General features: G+C 70.4%; 3 protein-coding genes across 3 annotated transcripts; 1 reads left to right on the forward strand and 2 right to left on the reverse strand.

Moving 5' to 3' along the window:
• Positions 1-513: 513 nt before the first annotated feature.
• On the reverse strand, positions 514-1,616 carry MED11 (mediator complex subunit 11). Its single transcript, XM_075042271.1, has 3 exons — positions 1,464-1,616; positions 946-1,076; positions 514-875 (listed from the first exon to the last, which is right to left on the reverse strand). Exons 1-3 carry the CDS (start codon positions 1,546-1,548, stop codon positions 738-740), a joined length of 354 nt encoding a protein of 117 aa, XP_074898372.1. The 5' UTR covers positions 1,549-1,616; the 3' UTR covers positions 514-737.
• Positions 1,617-1,810: 194 nt separating this feature from the next.
• ARRB2 (arrestin beta 2) lies at positions 1,811-6,694 on the reverse strand. The gene is made up of 15 exons (XM_075042256.1): positions 6,535-6,694; positions 5,687-5,717; positions 5,364-5,424; positions 5,071-5,115; positions 4,769-4,965; positions 4,533-4,592; positions 4,227-4,294; positions 3,966-4,101; positions 3,623-3,707; positions 3,401-3,473; positions 2,957-3,094; positions 2,754-2,837; positions 2,601-2,680; positions 2,446-2,500; positions 1,811-2,325 (listed from the first exon to the last, which is right to left on the reverse strand). The coding sequence occupies exons 1-15, from the start codon at positions 6,555-6,557 to the stop codon at positions 2,229-2,231; spliced, it is 1,233 nt and encodes a 410-aa protein (XP_074898357.1). The 5' UTR covers positions 6,558-6,694; the 3' UTR covers positions 1,811-2,228.
• Positions 6,695-6,916: 222 nt separating this feature from the next.
• On the forward strand, positions 6,917-15,727 carry PELP1 (proline, glutamate and leucine rich protein 1). Its single transcript, XM_075042243.1, is given in 22 exon segments — positions 6,917-7,157; positions 7,489-7,553; positions 8,348-8,453; positions 8,862-9,011; positions 9,558-9,629; positions 9,749-9,808; positions 10,318-10,468; positions 10,962-11,091; positions 11,188-11,275; positions 11,452-11,540; positions 11,988-12,104; positions 12,373-12,523; positions 12,601-12,727; positions 12,966-13,021; positions 13,386-13,566; positions 13,569-13,622; positions 14,169-14,225; positions 14,228-14,404; positions 14,407-15,126; positions 15,129-15,353; positions 15,356-15,403; positions 15,639-15,727. Coding segments are annotated over 22 exon segments (3,006 nt in total). The 5' UTR covers positions 6,917-7,031; the 3' UTR covers positions 15,695-15,727.
• Positions 15,728-15,861: the final 134 nt, after the last annotated feature.

The following is a 15,861-nucleotide window of genomic DNA, read 5'->3' on the forward strand; positions in this document are numbered from 1 at the left end:
AGCCAGCCCCACAGTGAAGTGCAGCACCCCCTCGAGCAGCCCCCCCCTCCACCCCCCTGCCGTGAGACTGGGCGAGGAGCACGCAGATGAGTCTGGGGGGCAGCTCCTGGGGGTCCCCCAGGCCTTGCCCCCCACCCCCGCAGGCTGGATCCACCAGGAAGCTGTGGGGCAGGACCCCCAGATGCCAACGCCTGCTGTGGGGCCAGCCCCCCTCTCTGTGGGGCTGGCCATGGGGGTGATCGTGCTGGGAGCCGGCCTGGGCCTGGTGGGTGTCCTGGCATGCCGGGGGGGGCTGCCAGGGAGCAGGGAGAGGCGGGGGCCCAGGCTCCTCACCTCTGCCTGAGACCCTGATGCCCTTCTCCTGCCCCACAGATGTGGGGCCGGGGTACAACCCCCGTGAACTGCTCTGAGCTGAGTCCTGCCGCCGCCCCTGAGTCCCGCTGCCACCCCCGCAGCGTCGGGGGTGGCACCCCCCTTCCCCACCGTGATTAAACAGCCACTTTGCAGCCCAAATCTGTGTCTGTGAGGCGGGCGGGGCAGAGCGGATGGGCGGGAGCCCGGCGCACATGCCCACACGCATCCGGGACACACCTGGCCTGCCCCGCCCCTGAAGGCCACCGCGTCTTCCCTTTATTTTGGCAAGTCCCGTGTCTGGCGCGCGAGCGGCGGGAGGTGGCAGCCACGCGGGCCGGGTCCGCGTCGGCGTTGTTGTCCCCTCCCTCCGCCGCCTGCCCCCATCAGGGCTCCAGCATCTGCTCGCAGGCCCGCGCCAGCTCCCCCAGCTTCAGCCGGGCGTAGTCCACCCGGTTCAGCGCCATCTGACAGGCCTTGCGGGCCGAGTAGCTGGAGCCCTCATGGGGTTGCCCCGTGGCCACCTGGGGGGGAGCAGAGATGGTGTGACGTCGCTGTGACCCCGGCCCCGCCCCCCCGGCCCCGCCCCCTGACCTGGGTGAGGTAGCGGATCTGGGCGGAGAGCTCGGACTCGACCTTCTGGACGGCGGCGCTGAACTGGGCGGCCTGGCGCTCCAGGAGCCGCTCCCCGGCCTTCTCCTTCGACAGCTCCAGGATGACTGTGCCTGTGGGCGGGGCGTGAACCCTGACCTCTCACCCCTCGACCCTGACCCCGGCCCCCCCACCCCCAAAGGGGCCCGGTGGTCAGGGCCAGGCCCGCAACGTGACCCCAGCGCAGGCTGTGCCCCCCACCCCCCCCCGCGACCCGGCCCACTCAGGGGTCTCCAGGGGAGAGGTCAAAGGCCACCACCCGCTGTCACCATGGAGACCGGTGCCTTGCCCCACCCCCGGCCCCGCCCCTTAACCCCCGCCCACACAGACCCCGCCCCCTCGCCCCACAGCCCCTCCCTTAGGAGTGACCCCACTGCCGAGGAGGCCCCGCCCCCGAGACCCGCCCCGTAAGCACCGCCCCCACGGAGGCCCCGCCCCCCGCCAGGCCCCGCCCCGCTCACCGGCGCTCTGCAGGGAAGCGCCGATCTCGCGCTCCAGCTCCTCCAGCACGCGCAGCCGCTCGTTCGCCACCCCGTAGCCCGCCATGGCCCGCGCCGGCCGCCGTACCCGCCGCTTCCGCTTCCGGCCGCGCCTGTACCGCCCTCTCCGCCGCACCGCCACTCCCGGCGGGCCCGCCCGCGTCACGTGACCCGGAAGCGACGACGCGGCGCGCTCTACGCTGCCGCTCTAGGACTCGTCTCGGTGGTCCGCGACCCTCGCGGGGAAGACGGACAGACGGACGCACACCCGCCGGGGCCGCTTCCGCCCCCCCCCCTTTTCCCTCCAAATCACCTTCCTCACGCCACGATCGACTCAAAGGTTTTTATTTAACCCAGCGACCCCCCCTCCCCGTCCCCAAGCCCCATCGCGGGGGGGGGGGGGACGACACGACGACAGGGGACACGGGACGGACAGGCCGGGGGGCGTCCCCTGAAACATTTTTAAAAATTAATGTACATATAAACAGTTGGGGGGGGTAATGCCCAGTCGAGTCCAGTGCTTGGGAATGGGAGGAGGGGGGGCTGCACCCCAGGGGGGGGCTGGGGTCCCCTCCTGAAATGCCGCCCCCCCCCCCCGGGGGATGGGAAGGGAGCAGACCCCCCTTACAGCAGTCATACGGGGAGGGGTGCGCCAGGGGTGTTGAGGGGGGGTCCTGGGGGGGTCCTAGGGCAGTGCCAGGGGTCCTAGGGGGGGCACGGGGGGATTTGGGGGTCCCGGGGATGTCCCTAGCAGAACTGGTCCTCGTCGTCCTTCTCGTCCTTCAGCCCCTTCAAGCGCAGGCGGGCGAAGTCCTCAAAGACAATGTCGTCATCTGGCCCATAGCTGGGGCGAGGGGGGAATGACACAGGGGACACCCCGAATTACCCCCCAGTCCCTCTCCAGGACAGAGTGTCTCAGTCTCTTCCCTCCCCCCCAATTTATTTCTCCCCTGGGGTCACTCACTTGGTCTCAAACTCGATGAGGTTGGTGTCGACAGGGGTGTCTGTCTCAGGGAGGGCTGGGGGGAGGCACAGGGTTTTGGGGTGAGTTGGGGGGGGTCTCAGAACCCCCCCCCAAGCTCCTGTGCCCTCCCCCCCCCCGCCCAGGTTATCCCTTACCTAACTGTGACCGTGGCGGGGGGCAGGGCTCAGGGGGCTTTGGGTGCATGAGGATGAAGGGGAGCTCCACTGAGACGTCCCTGGGGGGAGAAGGGGGTGAGTGGGGGGTCTGAGGGGGGAGTGATAGGGACATGGGGGGTGGGGGGCACATACCCGCCACGGGCCACCACCAGCTTCACCTTGACGCGATAGGACACCAGGATCCCCAAAACCTCCTTGTTTGTTCCCTCCTTGACGCTGCAAGAGAGGGTTAACGGGCGCGGGGGACACACACACACACACAAAGGACACAGTGCCCCCCCGGGGCATGGGGGACCCCCCTGCACACCCCCTCCCATCCCACCGCGCCCCCTCACATGGTGCTGGAGGCCAAGTTGGTGTCCTCGTGCTTCAGCTTGCCGTCCAGCGCCAACCCCCGCCGCTCCCGGTTGTTGCTGAGCAGGGGGGTCAGGGTGTAGACCTTGCAGAAGGTGGCACTGGGGGGCACCTGGTCCCTGCAAAAGGGGGCATGGGGGCAGGGGTCATCCCAGGGCAGGGGGGCACCCCGGGGACAAAGAGCCGGGGGCCACACCAGGGACAAGGGGCCACCCCCAGGACGAGGGGTCAGGGGTCATGCCAGGGCATGGGGTCACACCAAGGACAGGGCTCAAGGGTCAGCCCAGGGACAAGGGGTCAGGGGGTCACTCCAGGGACAGAGGGCATAGGTTCACCCCAGGTGAGCCACAGGGTCAGGCAGGGTCCCAGGGTCACTGCCAGGCCAAGGGGTCAGGGCAGGAGGGGGGGGTCCCAGGGTCGCTCACTCCTGCTCGATCTGGGCCACAGGACACTTGTACTGGGCGGTGCTGAAGAGGCAGATGTCAGCGAACTGCCGCACTGTGGGGACAGCGCCACGTCACCCCCCGGCCCCCTGCCCACCCCCAGTATCCCCCCTCAGACTCCCAAGTCCCCCCCATGCCTCCCCCCCGGCTTCCCCTCATCCCCTCCCCGCCATGTTGTCCCCCCCCCATGTGTGCCCCCCGTACCGGACACTTTGACCCTCTTGATGCTCTTGCTGGAGTTGTTGGTGACATGGACGTTGACGTTCAGGGGCTCCCCATGATAGTAGAGCTGGGGGGGCACCAGGTCAGTGCTGTGCCCCACAGCCTGCACCATGGCGCCCCAAACCCCTGCCCAGAGCCTGCCCCCCAGGTCCCTGCCCCACTGCTGGGAACCCCAAGCCTCCTCCCCACCATCCCCTGCTCCACATCTGGGACCCCCAAACCCCCCCAGCCCCTGCCCCACCATCCTCTGCTCCATGCCTAGGACCTCAAATCCCCCTCAGCCCCTGCCCCACGCCTGGGACCCCCACACCCCCCAGCCGCCCACCTCCTTGTCCAGCGAGGCCTCCAGGTGCAGGGAGCGCTCGGACATGAGGAAATGGCGGGTGGTCTCGGCGCTGGGCTGGGGGCCAGGCTGCTCAGGTGCGTACTGCACTTTCCGGATCACCAGCCGCACCGAGTTCCTGGGAGGGGTGGGAAGGCGGCCCAGACACCTGGATCCCTGGGACCGGGCACCCGGACCCCTGGGTCCCCCTGGAGAAGGGTGCCGCGGGGGTGGGGGGCAGCCAGACCCCTGGGTCCCTCCTACCTCTTGTGGATCTTTTCCTCCAGGGATTTAGCGCAGAACGCCCGGATCTCAAAGTCAACGCCGCAAGCCTGGGGGATGATGGGACTCCCATAATGCTGCTGCCCCCCCCTTCACCCCCAACATTTCACACTCATCTCAATCCCTCCCCCACCACTTCACCCCCAGCCCCAATAGCCCCTTCAAAGCCCCCATCCCCCCAAATAACACCCAGTCCTATAGCTCCCCCAGTCCAGACCCCCCCCCCCCCCCCAAGCTCCCTCTCCTATTGCCACCTCACCCCCCCAACAACCCCCTTCCCAGCCCCACCTTGCCAGTGTCCTCAGGGCCAGGCTGCAGCGTCACAGAGCAGGGCAGGTTCTGGGGGATCTGGGGAATGAGAGGGGCCAGCGGGTAACAGGGGGGGAAGATATGGGATGGGGGGGCTCAGCCCCTGAGTGTTGGGGGTAGCTATGGGGCAGGGAAGCCCAGGTCAGTGTGGGGCTGGCGACCCCAAACTGACTAGGGACGAGGCACCCCACGGGCAGCTGCGGGGCAGGGCTCACCGTGAAGGCGAAGGGGTGCGCGGCCGGGCCCAGCTTGCGGAGCAGGCGCTGCTGCAGGCGGGTGGGGGGCCGGCGCTCCTCGGGCAGGGGGGGCACGGCCTGGCGGGTGGCGGCGAACAGGTCCTTGCGGAAGGACAGGCCCAGGACGTCCAGGTCCTCCCGGCCGTAGCGGAAGGCGCAGGTCAGCGTCACAAACACTGCGGGGGGGGGCGGGGGGGTGGCCGTGGGACCCAGGCGTCTGGGGGGGGGCCCAGGCATCCCCTGGGGGTGTGGGAACCCCCCGTCCTCCCCCTGTCCCTCACCTTTCCGGTCCTTTAGGTAGTCGGGGTCCACCAGCACCACTCCATCTGTAAGGCGAGAGGGGGTCAGGGGGAGGCGAGGGTCCCCCCAGCCCCACGGCAGCCCCAGAGGAACCCAGATCCCCCCCCAGCAGCCCCTCTGCTCCCCCAGCACCCCTAGACCCCCTCAAATCCCTCCCAGCAGCCCCTCCATATGGTCAGGTCCCCCCTACCCCCCCTGTGCTACCTCCAGGCAGCCCCTCTGCCACCCCAGGTCTCCCTCACCCCCCTGGCAGCCCCCCCCAAGCCCCACTCACCCACAGGGTCCACCCGGTCCAAGTGATCCACAAAGTCTCTCTTGCCCAAGTAGACCGTGAGCTGGGGGGGATGTATGGGGGGAGTGGTCAGGCCACAGAGATCCCCCCCAAGGAAAGGGTCAGCAGCCCCCTGACGCAGGGTGAGGCCCAAATTGCACAGGTGTGCCAACACACCCCATCCCCATGGCAGGCTGAGGACGAGCACAGCTCATGTCATGGGTGTCCGATGATAGAAATGGGGGCACGAAACTGAGAGATTGGGGGTCCTCAAGCTCTCCCCGGGAAGGGGGCGGTGGGGGGTGAACCCCCCCGGGGTCTCTCACCTTGCAGTTGGGGCTGGATTTCTTGAACACCCTATGGGGCAAAAAAAGTGGTTAAAATAGTTGTTTTGGGGGTGGGTGTTTGGGGGGAGGAAGGGGTTTGGGGGCATCCCCCAAAGCCATGCAGCCTCCCCTGCCCCCACTTTTGGGGGCACCCTCCCAAACTCACTGCACAGCCTTCCTCCCCCCCCCCCCCAGCTCCCCCCAAGTGTGAAACCTACCCTATGACACCCCCCCCCCCGACACCCCCACATTCCTTGTGCTTGGGGGAAAGGGGCCCGAGCCCCCCTGCTAGACTGGGAGGCACTGGGGGGGCCCTGGAGGGGGCCGACCATGGCTCTTCCTGTTTTCTGCCCTGCAGGAAGCAGGGGTGGCTCCCAGCCCCACGGGGCCCCCCCTCCTCTTGGGGGAACGGCCCCCCCACCCCCCCCCATGCACGGGGCCACCAGCAGCAGGGGGGGCTGGTGCGGAGGGGGGGGCAGCCCCACAGCTGGGGGGCAGGGGGTCCCCGTTAGCTGTGGGGCTGGGAGGGGCCCCACAGCCACCTCCCCCACTTTGGGGTGCAAAGGGTCCCCCCCTCCTCCGCGGTCAGTGCTTCCTCCCACTCCCGCTTCCTCCTCCCCGGGCACTTCCCCTGCCCAGCCCCCCCCGGCTGGGGGTTGGGTGCTGCCCAGGGGACCCAGGCGTCCGGGTACCCCCCGCCGCCCCCCCCACAGCGGGGTCCCAGCCCCCCCACAGCCCCCGCAGCCGTGTCCGGAGAGGGGGGACCCCGGCGCATCCCCGGGGGGAGCTGTCATTCACCCACCCACCCACCCACCCCCGCGCGTGGGACGCGTGCGGGGCCCCCTCACCTGGTGCCCGCCTTCTCCCCCATGCTGGGGCCGGGGGGGGTCGCGGGGAGGGGGATCCCGGGCCTAGGCGGGGGCGGCGGCTCCCCAGGCCCGGCTGGGGGGCACGGCGGGCCGCAGCGAGGCCATGACCAGGCCCCGGGTCACGTGGCGGGGCGGCACAGCCAATCCGGGGGCGCAGCGGGGAGGAGGGGGGGCGACGTCACGGCGGGAGGGGGGATGGGCAGGGGAAGTGACCCCTTCCGGGGCGCCCGCGCCGCGGCGGTGTCCAGGCTCCCCCTCCGGACCCGTTCCGTGGCCGTTTCCAGACACCCCCCCGGGGCCGTTTCAAGTCCCCCCCCCGGGCAGTTCCTGGGGCGCGGGGGCGGTTTCAAGCCCCCCCCCCTCCGCAGGCCGTCTTCAGGCCCCGCCCCGCCCCCCAGGCTCCGCCTCCCCGCGCGGCGTGACGCCATCAGAAGGCGCCTGGGCGCGCGGCGGCGGCGGCAACATCTGCGGCGGCGATGGCGGCGGTGGCGGCGGCGCGCGCCCCCGCCGCGCCGCTGCTGGAGGCGCTGAGCGCGCTCCCGCCCTCCCGGCGCGCGCTCCCGGGGCTGGTGCGGGGGCTGCGGGACAGCGCGGGCACGCAGGTGCGGGACGGGCAAGGGGGAGCACCGGGGCCGGGAACGGGACAACCCCCACCACCACCCCCCCCCACCCCCGAGCACCGGGACACCCGCCCCGGGATCGGGACCCTCTCCCCGGCGCCAGGAAGCCCTCTCTCGGCACCGGGCGCCCGCCCCCCCCCGGGACCCTCCTTCCCCCCCCCCCCCCCGTCCTGTTAGGGCCCACGTGACCCCCGGTGACCCCCGACCCCCCCTCCCCACTGCCCCGTCCCTCGTGACTCCCCGCCCCCCGCATGACCCTTGGGGACCCCCGCGACCCCTGACCCCCTCGTGACCCCTGACCCCGTGACCCCAGAGCGCCCAGGCCATCGGAGGCCTCGTCGGCGTCACCAGCGCCCGCCTCGGCTCCATGAAGACCCGGTGAGTGACGACCGCTCCGGCCAATCGGGGCGCGCGGGCTCCTCTGCGGCCGTCTTTCTCGTTGGCTGCTGTCCCGGGGGGCGGGGCAAAAAGTCAGGCGTGAGCCAATTGGAAAGCAGTGTCGGTCTGTTCACGCGGGGGGTTGGCTCGTTAGCCAATGGGAACGTGCTTTCAGGTCACAGTTGCGTGGCCGGTGGCCATGCCACAAACCAGTCAAAAGAGGTTTTGTCCCTGGGGGGGGCGTGGCTGCATGGCCAGGCAGCCAATCGGAAGGAGAGTTGATGCATGCGCCACGCCTGCCTGCCTAGCGCTGCTTCTCATTGGTTGCTTTGTCATGGGTGGGCCGGACTAGGTGAACAGGCGGCCAGTCAGAAGCTCCCTCTGCGCCACACCCCCGGCGTGCTCTCTCCCATTGGCTTAGCAGAGCTGCTAGTCAGCAGGGGTGTGTCCTCCCTGGACCACACCCACAAGCTCTCTTTTCCTGTTGGCTGCCTGACGCGTGGTGGGTGGTACTAGGTGGGACAGAGCCCAATCAACAGGGATTCCCCTTCCTGGTGGGTGTGGCCATGCAGACAGGCAGCCAATCGGGCCTCGCCTCTCTGCCACGCCCTTACTGCACTCCCTCCCGTTGGTTCCCCTCACTTGGGGGTGGGGGGAGGGGGGGTGGCACTAGGTGGCACCGCAGCCAATCAGAAGTGTGATCCCCTCACGGGGTGTGGAGGGCGGGCCTCGCCATTGGCCGGCGGGGGGGCCGCGGGGGCGGTCCCTGCGTGCGGCAGCCAATGGCGTTGCAGGTTCGAGGGGCTGTGCCTGCTGTCGCTGCTGGTGAGCGAAAGCCCGACCGAGCCCTTCCAGCAGCACTGCCTGGGTTGGCTGCGCTGCCTGCAGCACCTGCTACAGGTGAGGGGGTCCCGGGGGATGGGGGGGTCCCAGGGGGGTGGGGAGGGCCTGGGGGGGGGGTCCCAGGGGGATGGGGGGTGTCCTGGAGGGGGTCCCAGGGGGGTGGGGGGGGTCCTGGAGGGGGTCCCAGGGGATGGGGGGGGGGTCGCAGGGGGATGGGGGGGGCCCTGGGGGGATGGAGGAGGGCCTGGGGGGGGTCCCAGGGGGATGTGGGCGGGTCCTGGGGGACTGGATGTGTCCCTGGGGGGGGGGTCCTGGTGCACTGGGGGGTGTCCGTGAAGGGGTCCTGGGGGCAGCACTGCCTGGGCTGGGCTGAGCCAGGGCAGCAGGTGCCTGGGCGCACTGGGAGGGCGTGGGGGCCGTGCCAAGGAGGGGCTGTGCTGACCCCCACTACCCCACCCCCCTCAGTCGCAGGACCCGGCCCCCACCATGGCATTGGGGGTGGCCGTGCTCCACGACCTCCTGCTCTTCTCCTCCCAACTGCCCGAGCTGGCGCGGGACATCGGCACCAACCACATCCCCGGGCTGCTCACCTCCCTGCTGGCCCTCAAGCCTGAGGTGCAGCTGGGGGGGGGGCATGGGGGGACAGGCAGGGGCAGGGGGGGACACGAGTGGGGCTGGGGACGATCGCACAAGGGCTTGGGGCGGGTCTGTGAGGGACTGAAGGGGGTCACAGAGGGGATGGCGATGTCTGGGAAGGGGCACGGGGAGCTTATGGGGGGCTGGGGGGGCCCGAGAGGGGCACATGGAGGTCCACGGGGGAGTTGGGGGGCACTGAAGTGGGTTGCGGGGGGGGCACAGAAGTTCTGAGAGAGTCTGGGGTGGCACAGAGGGGTGGGGGGATGCTTTTCAGGGGGCTTTGGGTGACAGATGGGGGGGTGAGGAGGTGACACTGGGGGCCGGGGCCACACGGTGGAGTTAGGGGGACATGTGGGGGGGGGGCAGCTCAGGGGGGCTGTGGGGTCACAAGGGGTTGGGAGGGAGAGCTCGAGGGGGCATGTGAAGAATTTGGGAGGGCTTGGTGGGGCACACAGGGGTCTCGGGGCGAGGGGGGAGACGGGACACTCGGGCTCTGTGCCTGCCCCCCTAATCCCCCACCTGCAGTGTGAGGTCTCCACGCTGGAAGGCATCAAGTCCTGCATGACTTTCTACCCCCGGGCCTGCGGCTCCATGCGGGTGAGAACCTCTCCGGGGATTTGGGGGGGGTGTGTGCCTTGTCCCCGCCTCAGGAGGCTGTGGCAACAGAGGGACTCGTGCTCTGTGTCATCCCCCCCGTCACCCGTTGTCTCTCCTAGGGAAAACTGGCAGCGTATTTCCTCTCCCGCATTGACTCCGAGTCCCCGCAGCTGCAGCAGGTAGATGGGGCAGCTGGGGGGGACAGACACCCTGAAATTGTTCTTGGGAGGGGGGCGTGTCATGGCAGGTTGAAGGTCTGGGGTTGTTCCGGGGGCTGAGGGAGTCTTGGGGGGCAGGGGGTAGAGGTGGTAGGGGTACATCCTGGGGCCTGTGATTGGTCTCAGGGGGCTGGGGGGGGGCAGTTGGGACCCCTGGGTGGGGGCTAGGGCAATGTTTGGGGGTGTCCTAGGAAAAGTATAGGCACCCCAATAGGGTCCTGATGTAAGGCATCCCAGGGAGGCCAGAAGAGCCCTGGGGTGGTTTGAGGGGGGGCTGGGACAGCCATGGGAGGGCCCTGGGGGGGCCAGGACAGTCACGGGGGGACCAGGGGCAGCTGGAAGGGCTGGGGCAGCCGTGGGAGGGCTCATAGGGGCTGGGGGTCTCTGGGGTGCCGGGGCAGTTCTTGGGGTGTCTGGGGCAGCCCGGAGGGGAGGATGGTGGGGGTCCTGACATGTGCTCTCCCCCCCAGCTGGCCTGCGAGTGCTACGCGCTGCTGCCGGCCCTGGGCCGGGGCTTCTCGCAGGGGCTGCGGCACACGGAGTGCTGGAACCAGGAGGTGCAGGGGCTGCTGGCCACCCTGCACGGGCTGCTCGGGGCACTCTTCGAGGGCAGCGAGACCGGTGGGTGGGGGGCGGGGGCGAGCACGGAGGGACCCTCGGGCGGATTTTGGGGGCTCCGGGGGCAGGGACAGACCCTGAGGTGTGGCTTTGGGGGGCTCTGGGTCACGGAGAGAGCTCGAGGGGTGGTTTTCAGGGCTCTGGGCCTGTAGAGAGACCCTGAGAGGTGGTTTGGGGAACACGGTGGGGGGCTGTGAGGACAGAACCCTGAGGGGTGTTTTGGAGGGACACTGGGTGGGTGGAGAGATCCTGAGGATAGGTTTGGGGGGCTGTGAAGACAGAACCCTGAGGGGTGTTTTGGAGGGACACTGGGTGGGTGGAGAGACCCTGAGGATAGGTTTGGGGAGCTCTGGGGGCACGGAGAGATCTTCTGAGGTGGTTCTGGGGATATCGGTGGGGTGGCAGGGACCCTGAGGGGCATTTTGGGGATCTGTGGAGACCGATGGACCCCGGGGGGTTCCTGGGGGTGCCTCGGCGCTAACACTGCCCCCCCCAGACCCGCTGCCCTATGAGGGGCCGGGGGTGGAGATGCTGCTGCCGGCCCCCCAGGACGGGGACACTGGCTTCGTCCTCACCCTGCACAACCGCTTCTCGGGGCTGGCCCGTGTGCTCCAGCTCCTGCTCAGGTACTGGCCCCCCCTCCCAGTCCCCGGCCACCATCCCAGCCCCCCAGCTGTGTCTCCTGGACCCCCGGCCTCCCCTGACCTCTCTTTCCCTGGCAGCAAAGAGTTCGTGGCGCCCGTCACTGTCCCCGTCCAGGACGTTTTGGACCTCATTTGCCGTGCCCTGAACATCACCAGCAAGAACATAGTGAGTGCAGCGGGGGTTGTCCCCAAGTGCCCCCCGGGGCAGCTGAGCCCCAAGCTGTGTCCTTGGGGCTGGGGCAGTGGGGGCTGAGGTCCCCCCGCTGCGCTCCTGTGGCCTCAGGGCTGCGTTCGGGGTGCAGGCGGGACACCTCGGATTCCAGCCTTGCTCTGTCCCCGCAGAACTGGTTTGGGGATGGTCCCCTGAAGATGCTGCTGTTGCCCTCTGTCCACCTGGACATGCTGGACGTGCTCTCCTCCCTCATCCTGGCGTGAGTCTGGGGGAGTTTGGGAGTGCCTGGGGATGCAGGGGGTTGAGCTAGAATGGAATTGGGGTGCACTGGGGGGGACGGACTAGGGTCTTTTGGGGGTACTGGAGATACTTAGGGCTGTGCTGGAAGGGAACTGATGGGAACTGGGGGCTTTTGGCGGCACTGGGGATACTTAGGGCTGTGCTGGGAGGGAACTGATGGGAACTGGGGGCTTTTGGGGGCTTCAGGAGGCACTGGAGCTGTGCTGGCGGGGACTGGGGACCCTGGAGCTGTAACTGGAGGGAACTGGGGTGAACTGAGAGGGAACTGGGGGTGCTCGGGGGACACTGGGAACTGTGGGGCTGTGTTGGGAGGGAAGCGGGGTGCATGGGGAGGGAAGGCCTGTGCTGGGGTGCGGGGTGGGCTGTGTGTGGGGGTCCGCTGCACAGACCTGACGCCACCCCGCAGGTGTGGGGCGCGCCTGGTGCGCTGGGGCAGCATCCTGGGCCGCCTCTTCCCCCAGGTGCTGAGCGCCTGGAGCGGTGCCCGTGAGGCCGTCCTGCCGGGGCAGGAGAAGCCCTTCAGGTACTGGGGGGGGGCCGGCGGGGGGCTCCCCCACAGCAGGGCTGGGCCTGGGGGCACCCCTGTGGGTCCCTGCTGTTCCTGGGGGGCTGGGGGGGGATCCTGTGTCTGTCCTTGATGTCTCTGGGCAGCTGGGGGCACGTGGGGAGGTGTGGGGGTCCTTGGGGCAGCTGGGGGGATGCAGGGAGGTTTGGGGGTGCCTGGGGCGGCTGGGGGGCATGCAGGGAGGTTTGGGAGTCCCTGCGCCCCCCCTGACGCCCTGTGCCCCCAGCGCGGTGCGCACCCGCCTGTACCAGGTGCTGGAGCTGTGGGTGGAGGTGGCGGGCGCTGCCTCGGGGGTGCTGCAGGGTCCCGGGGCCCCCGGTGAGGTGCTGCTGGCCCACCTGCTCAGCGACATCACCCCCCCGGCTGAGGGCATCAAGGTGAGCCCCCCCCCGGCCCTTCCCCCCCCCCCCCCCCGCAGACCCCCGGTACCCCCTCTTCTCTCTCCTCCCTGCAGCTGAAGGCAGACCCCAAACCCAGTGCCCCGAAACGGCCCAAGCTGGGGGACGGGGGGGATGCCCCTGCTCTGCACCGCAAGCTGGAGCCGGCGGCCAACAGTGATGTGTGCCGGGCCGCCCTGCGAGGTACGGGGCGGGGGGACGGGAACCCCTGGAGGCACGGGGGGCTGCACCCCTCTCTCGGGGCCGAGGTGGGGCCTCGCTCGTCCCTTTGTGTGCCCCCTTGTTGTTGGCGGGGGGTCAGGGGAAAGGGGACCCCCGATCACCTTGTTGCGGCTCCCTGAGACCCCGATCGGTGTTGTGGGGTGGGAGAAAGGGAAGCCCCCCCCGGATCGCCCCATTGCTAACCTCCGTGTCCCCCCAGCGCTGCGTCGCGCCATCCTGACCGGAGGGCCGCTGATCAAGGAGGAGACGCACCGGGTAAGGGGACGGGGGGCACGGGGCTCTGTGGGGCTGGGGGCTATTGGGGTGTTGGGGAGCAGGTGTGGGGCCGGGGTGGTTCCTGGGGGGCCTCGAGGGTGGGTGGGGGCGAATGCTGGGAGAAGGTGGGGCTCTTGCTGGGGGTGGGGCTGGTAATGGGGTCTGGGGGGGGTCTTTGTGGCGCTGGGGCAGCTGATGTGGGAGCTTACAGGGCTGGGGCAAGTGGGGGGGGCAGTTAATGGGGGGTCTCTACAGGGCCAGGGCAGCGGTGGGATGACTGGGGATACGCGCTGGGGGTCCCCACGGGGCTGAGGGGGCTGTGCCCCCTCCCCTGACAGCCCCCCCTCGCCCATCCCCTCGCCAGCGGCTGCAGGAGCTGGTGGTGCCGCTGCTGCTGCGGCTGCCGCAGACCGAGGTCCCCCCGGGGCCCCCCGCCGCTGCCGCCGGCCCCCCTGGCACCCCCTACGCCAGCCCCCCGTGCCGGGCCGCCCTCTACCAGCTGCTGCTGGCCCTGGTGCTGGCCCCCGCCCCCGCCGGGGCCCCCCCGCTGCACTGCGCCCTGCGTGCCTTCGGCCAGGGCCAGCGCGACCCGGCCCTCCAGGTGAGACGGGCTGCGGACCCCCCCGGTCCTCGCCTGGGACCCCCAAGGGCCCTGGACCCTCCCCAGGCCCCCCCCATCCCAGAGCTGGGACCCCTAGGGTGTCCCCATCCCCCAGGGACCCCTTATTCCTCCTGGGCCCCCCCCCTCTTTTTATCCCTCCGGGGTCTGCCTCGTTGCCCCCCCATTTCACAGCAGGGATTCCCAGGGACCCCCCAGCCCTTAGCGGAGACCCACATGGGTCACGCCCTCCTCTGAGAACCCTCTGTCCCAGAGCCGGGATCCCCCCATCCCCCCTGGGACCCCCTTATCCCGTCTGAGCCCCCCCATTTCACAGCCAGGACCCCCCCAGGCACTCCTAAAAGCCTTTGTCCTGCAGGCGGGACCCCGGGAGACCCCCTCACCCCGCAGCCCGACCCCGCGGGACCCCCCACATCGGGGAGCCAGGACCCAAGGGCCACTGCATCTCCCCAGGGACCCCCAAAGCCCCCCTGTCCCTGGTCTCCTCCCCTCTCCTGGCACCCCACTAACCCCCCCCCCCCCCCCCAGGTCTCCTCCGTCTGTACCGAAGCTCTGGTGGTGGCGAATGCCCTTGCCCGGCCCTGGGTGCCCCCCCTGCACCCCACCGCCGTCCCAGGGCCCCCCCCGGAGCCCCCTGCCCCCCCCTTCCGCCCCCTGCCTCCCGCCGCCTTCCCAGGGGCGCCGCGGGCCGCCCCCGCCAATCCGCTGGGACCCCCCCGGCTGCCGCCGCTGGCGGAGGAGCCCCCCGGGGAGGCCCCCCCCGGGCAGCCCCCCGCCGCCCCTGGGGGCGAGGAGGAGGGTGGTCCGGCGGGGGGGCGCCCCCGGCGCCCCGTCTTCGTGCACTACGACAAGGAGGAGCCCTCGGACGTGGAGATCTCCCTGGAGAGCGACTCGGACGACAGCGTGGTCATCGTCCCCAAGCGGGGTGCCCCCCCCTCGCCCCCCGCCCCCAAGAGTGGGGGGCCCCCGCCGCCACCCCCCTCGCCCCCGCTGGCTCCCCCCGAGCCCCCCGAGGAGCCGGGGCCCCCCCCGCCGCCCCCGCCGCCCCCACCGCCGCTGCCCCCCGTCGTCCCCCCGGCTGCCCCCCCGGAGCCACCGGGGATCCCCGGGGAGCCCGACCCGGCCGTGATCAACATCAATAGCAGCGAGGAGGAGGAGGAGGAGGAGGAAGAGGAGGAGGAGGAGGAAGAGGAGTTCGGGGAGGAAGAGTTCTTCGAGGAGGAGGAAGAAGAGGAGGAGGAGGAGGAGGAGGAGTTCGACGAGGAGGAAGAGCTGGGAGAGGAGGAGTACGAGGAGGATGAGGAGGAGTACGAGGAGGACGAAGGCCTCACCGAGGAGGAGGAGGAGGAAGAGGAGGAGGAGGAAGGGGGCGCCGAGGAGGGGCAGCCTCTGCCCGTGCCCGAGGAGCCCCCCCCGCCCCCGGGGGACACCGGTGCCCTGGTGATGGAGGTGGACGAAGGCCATCCGCCCCCCCCGGCCGGGGGGGGGAGGAGGAGGAGGAGGAGGAGGAGGAGGAAGAGGAGGAGGAGGAGGAGGAAGAGGGGACCAAAGCCCCCCAGGAGGGGGGGGAGGAAGAGGGGGAGCCCCCCCCGGGCATCCCCGAGCCCCCACCCCCCCTCCTGGAGCCCCCCGAGGTGCCACCCCCCACCCTGGATGCAGCCCACCCCCCGCCGCACCCTGAACCCCCGGGGGGGGCCGGCAGCCCCCCCCCGGCGCCCCCCCAGCTGGAGGAGGAGCCCCTGCCCCCTGCGGACAAGGAGGAGGTACCGGGGTGGTCCGGGGGGGGCGTAATTTGGGGGTGCTGGGGTGAAAGAGGGGCAGTTTGGGGTGAGAGGGGGCAATTTGGGGTGCTGGGGTGAGAGGGGGCAATGTGGGGTGCTGGGGTGAGAGGGGGCAGTTGGGGGGGTGAAGCAGTTTAGGGGAAGAGTGGTGCAGTGTGTGTGTGGGGGGGAACAGGGGCAGTTGGGCCCCCCCCGACCTCCCTCCCCCCCCCCCCAGGACTTGGACGAGACGGCCACCATGCTGGCGGATTTCATCGACTGCCCCCCAGATGACGACAAGGCCCCCGAAGCGGCCCTGTGACCCCCCCCGAATCCCCGCCCCCCCCCCAGCAGCGAGACGTGGAATAAACCCACCCCCGCCCCCCCCAGCCCCGGCTGAGTCTGTGATTTGGGGGGGGGTCGAACTACAACTCCCAGCGTGCTCAGCGGCCTTACGCGCG

The sequence above is a fragment of the Buteo buteo genome, chromosome 12 (genome assembly GCF_964188355.1).
Source record: "Buteo buteo chromosome 12, bButBut1.hap1.1, whole genome shotgun sequence".
Classification (NCBI taxonomy): domain Eukaryota; kingdom Metazoa; phylum Chordata; class Aves; order Accipitriformes; family Accipitridae; genus Buteo; species Buteo buteo.

Coding starts and splice junctions, on each gene's coding strand:
- ARRB2 (XM_075042256.1), bottom strand. CDS start 6,557: ATGGGGGAGAAGGCGGGCACCAG. Junction 4,102..4,226: donor GAGGAAAAGATCCACAAGAG/GTAGGAGGGACC, acceptor CACCCCTCCCAG/GAACTCGGTGCGGCTGGTGA. Junction 3,474..3,622: donor CAAGAGGGTCAAAGTGTCCG/GTACGGGGGGCA, acceptor CTGTCCCCACAG/TGCGGCAGTTCGCTGACATC.
- MED11 (XM_075042271.1), bottom strand. CDS start 1,548: ATGGCGGGCTACGGGGTGGCGAACGAGCGGCTGCGCGTGCTGGAGGAG. Junction 1,077..1,463: donor CGCTTCCCTGCAGAGCGCCG/GTGAGCGGGGCG, acceptor CCCCGCCCACAG/GCACAGTCATCCTGGAGCTG. Junction 876..945: donor AGATCCGCTACCTCACCCAG/GTCAGGGGGCGG, acceptor GCTCCCCCCCAG/GTGGCCACGGGGCAACCCCA.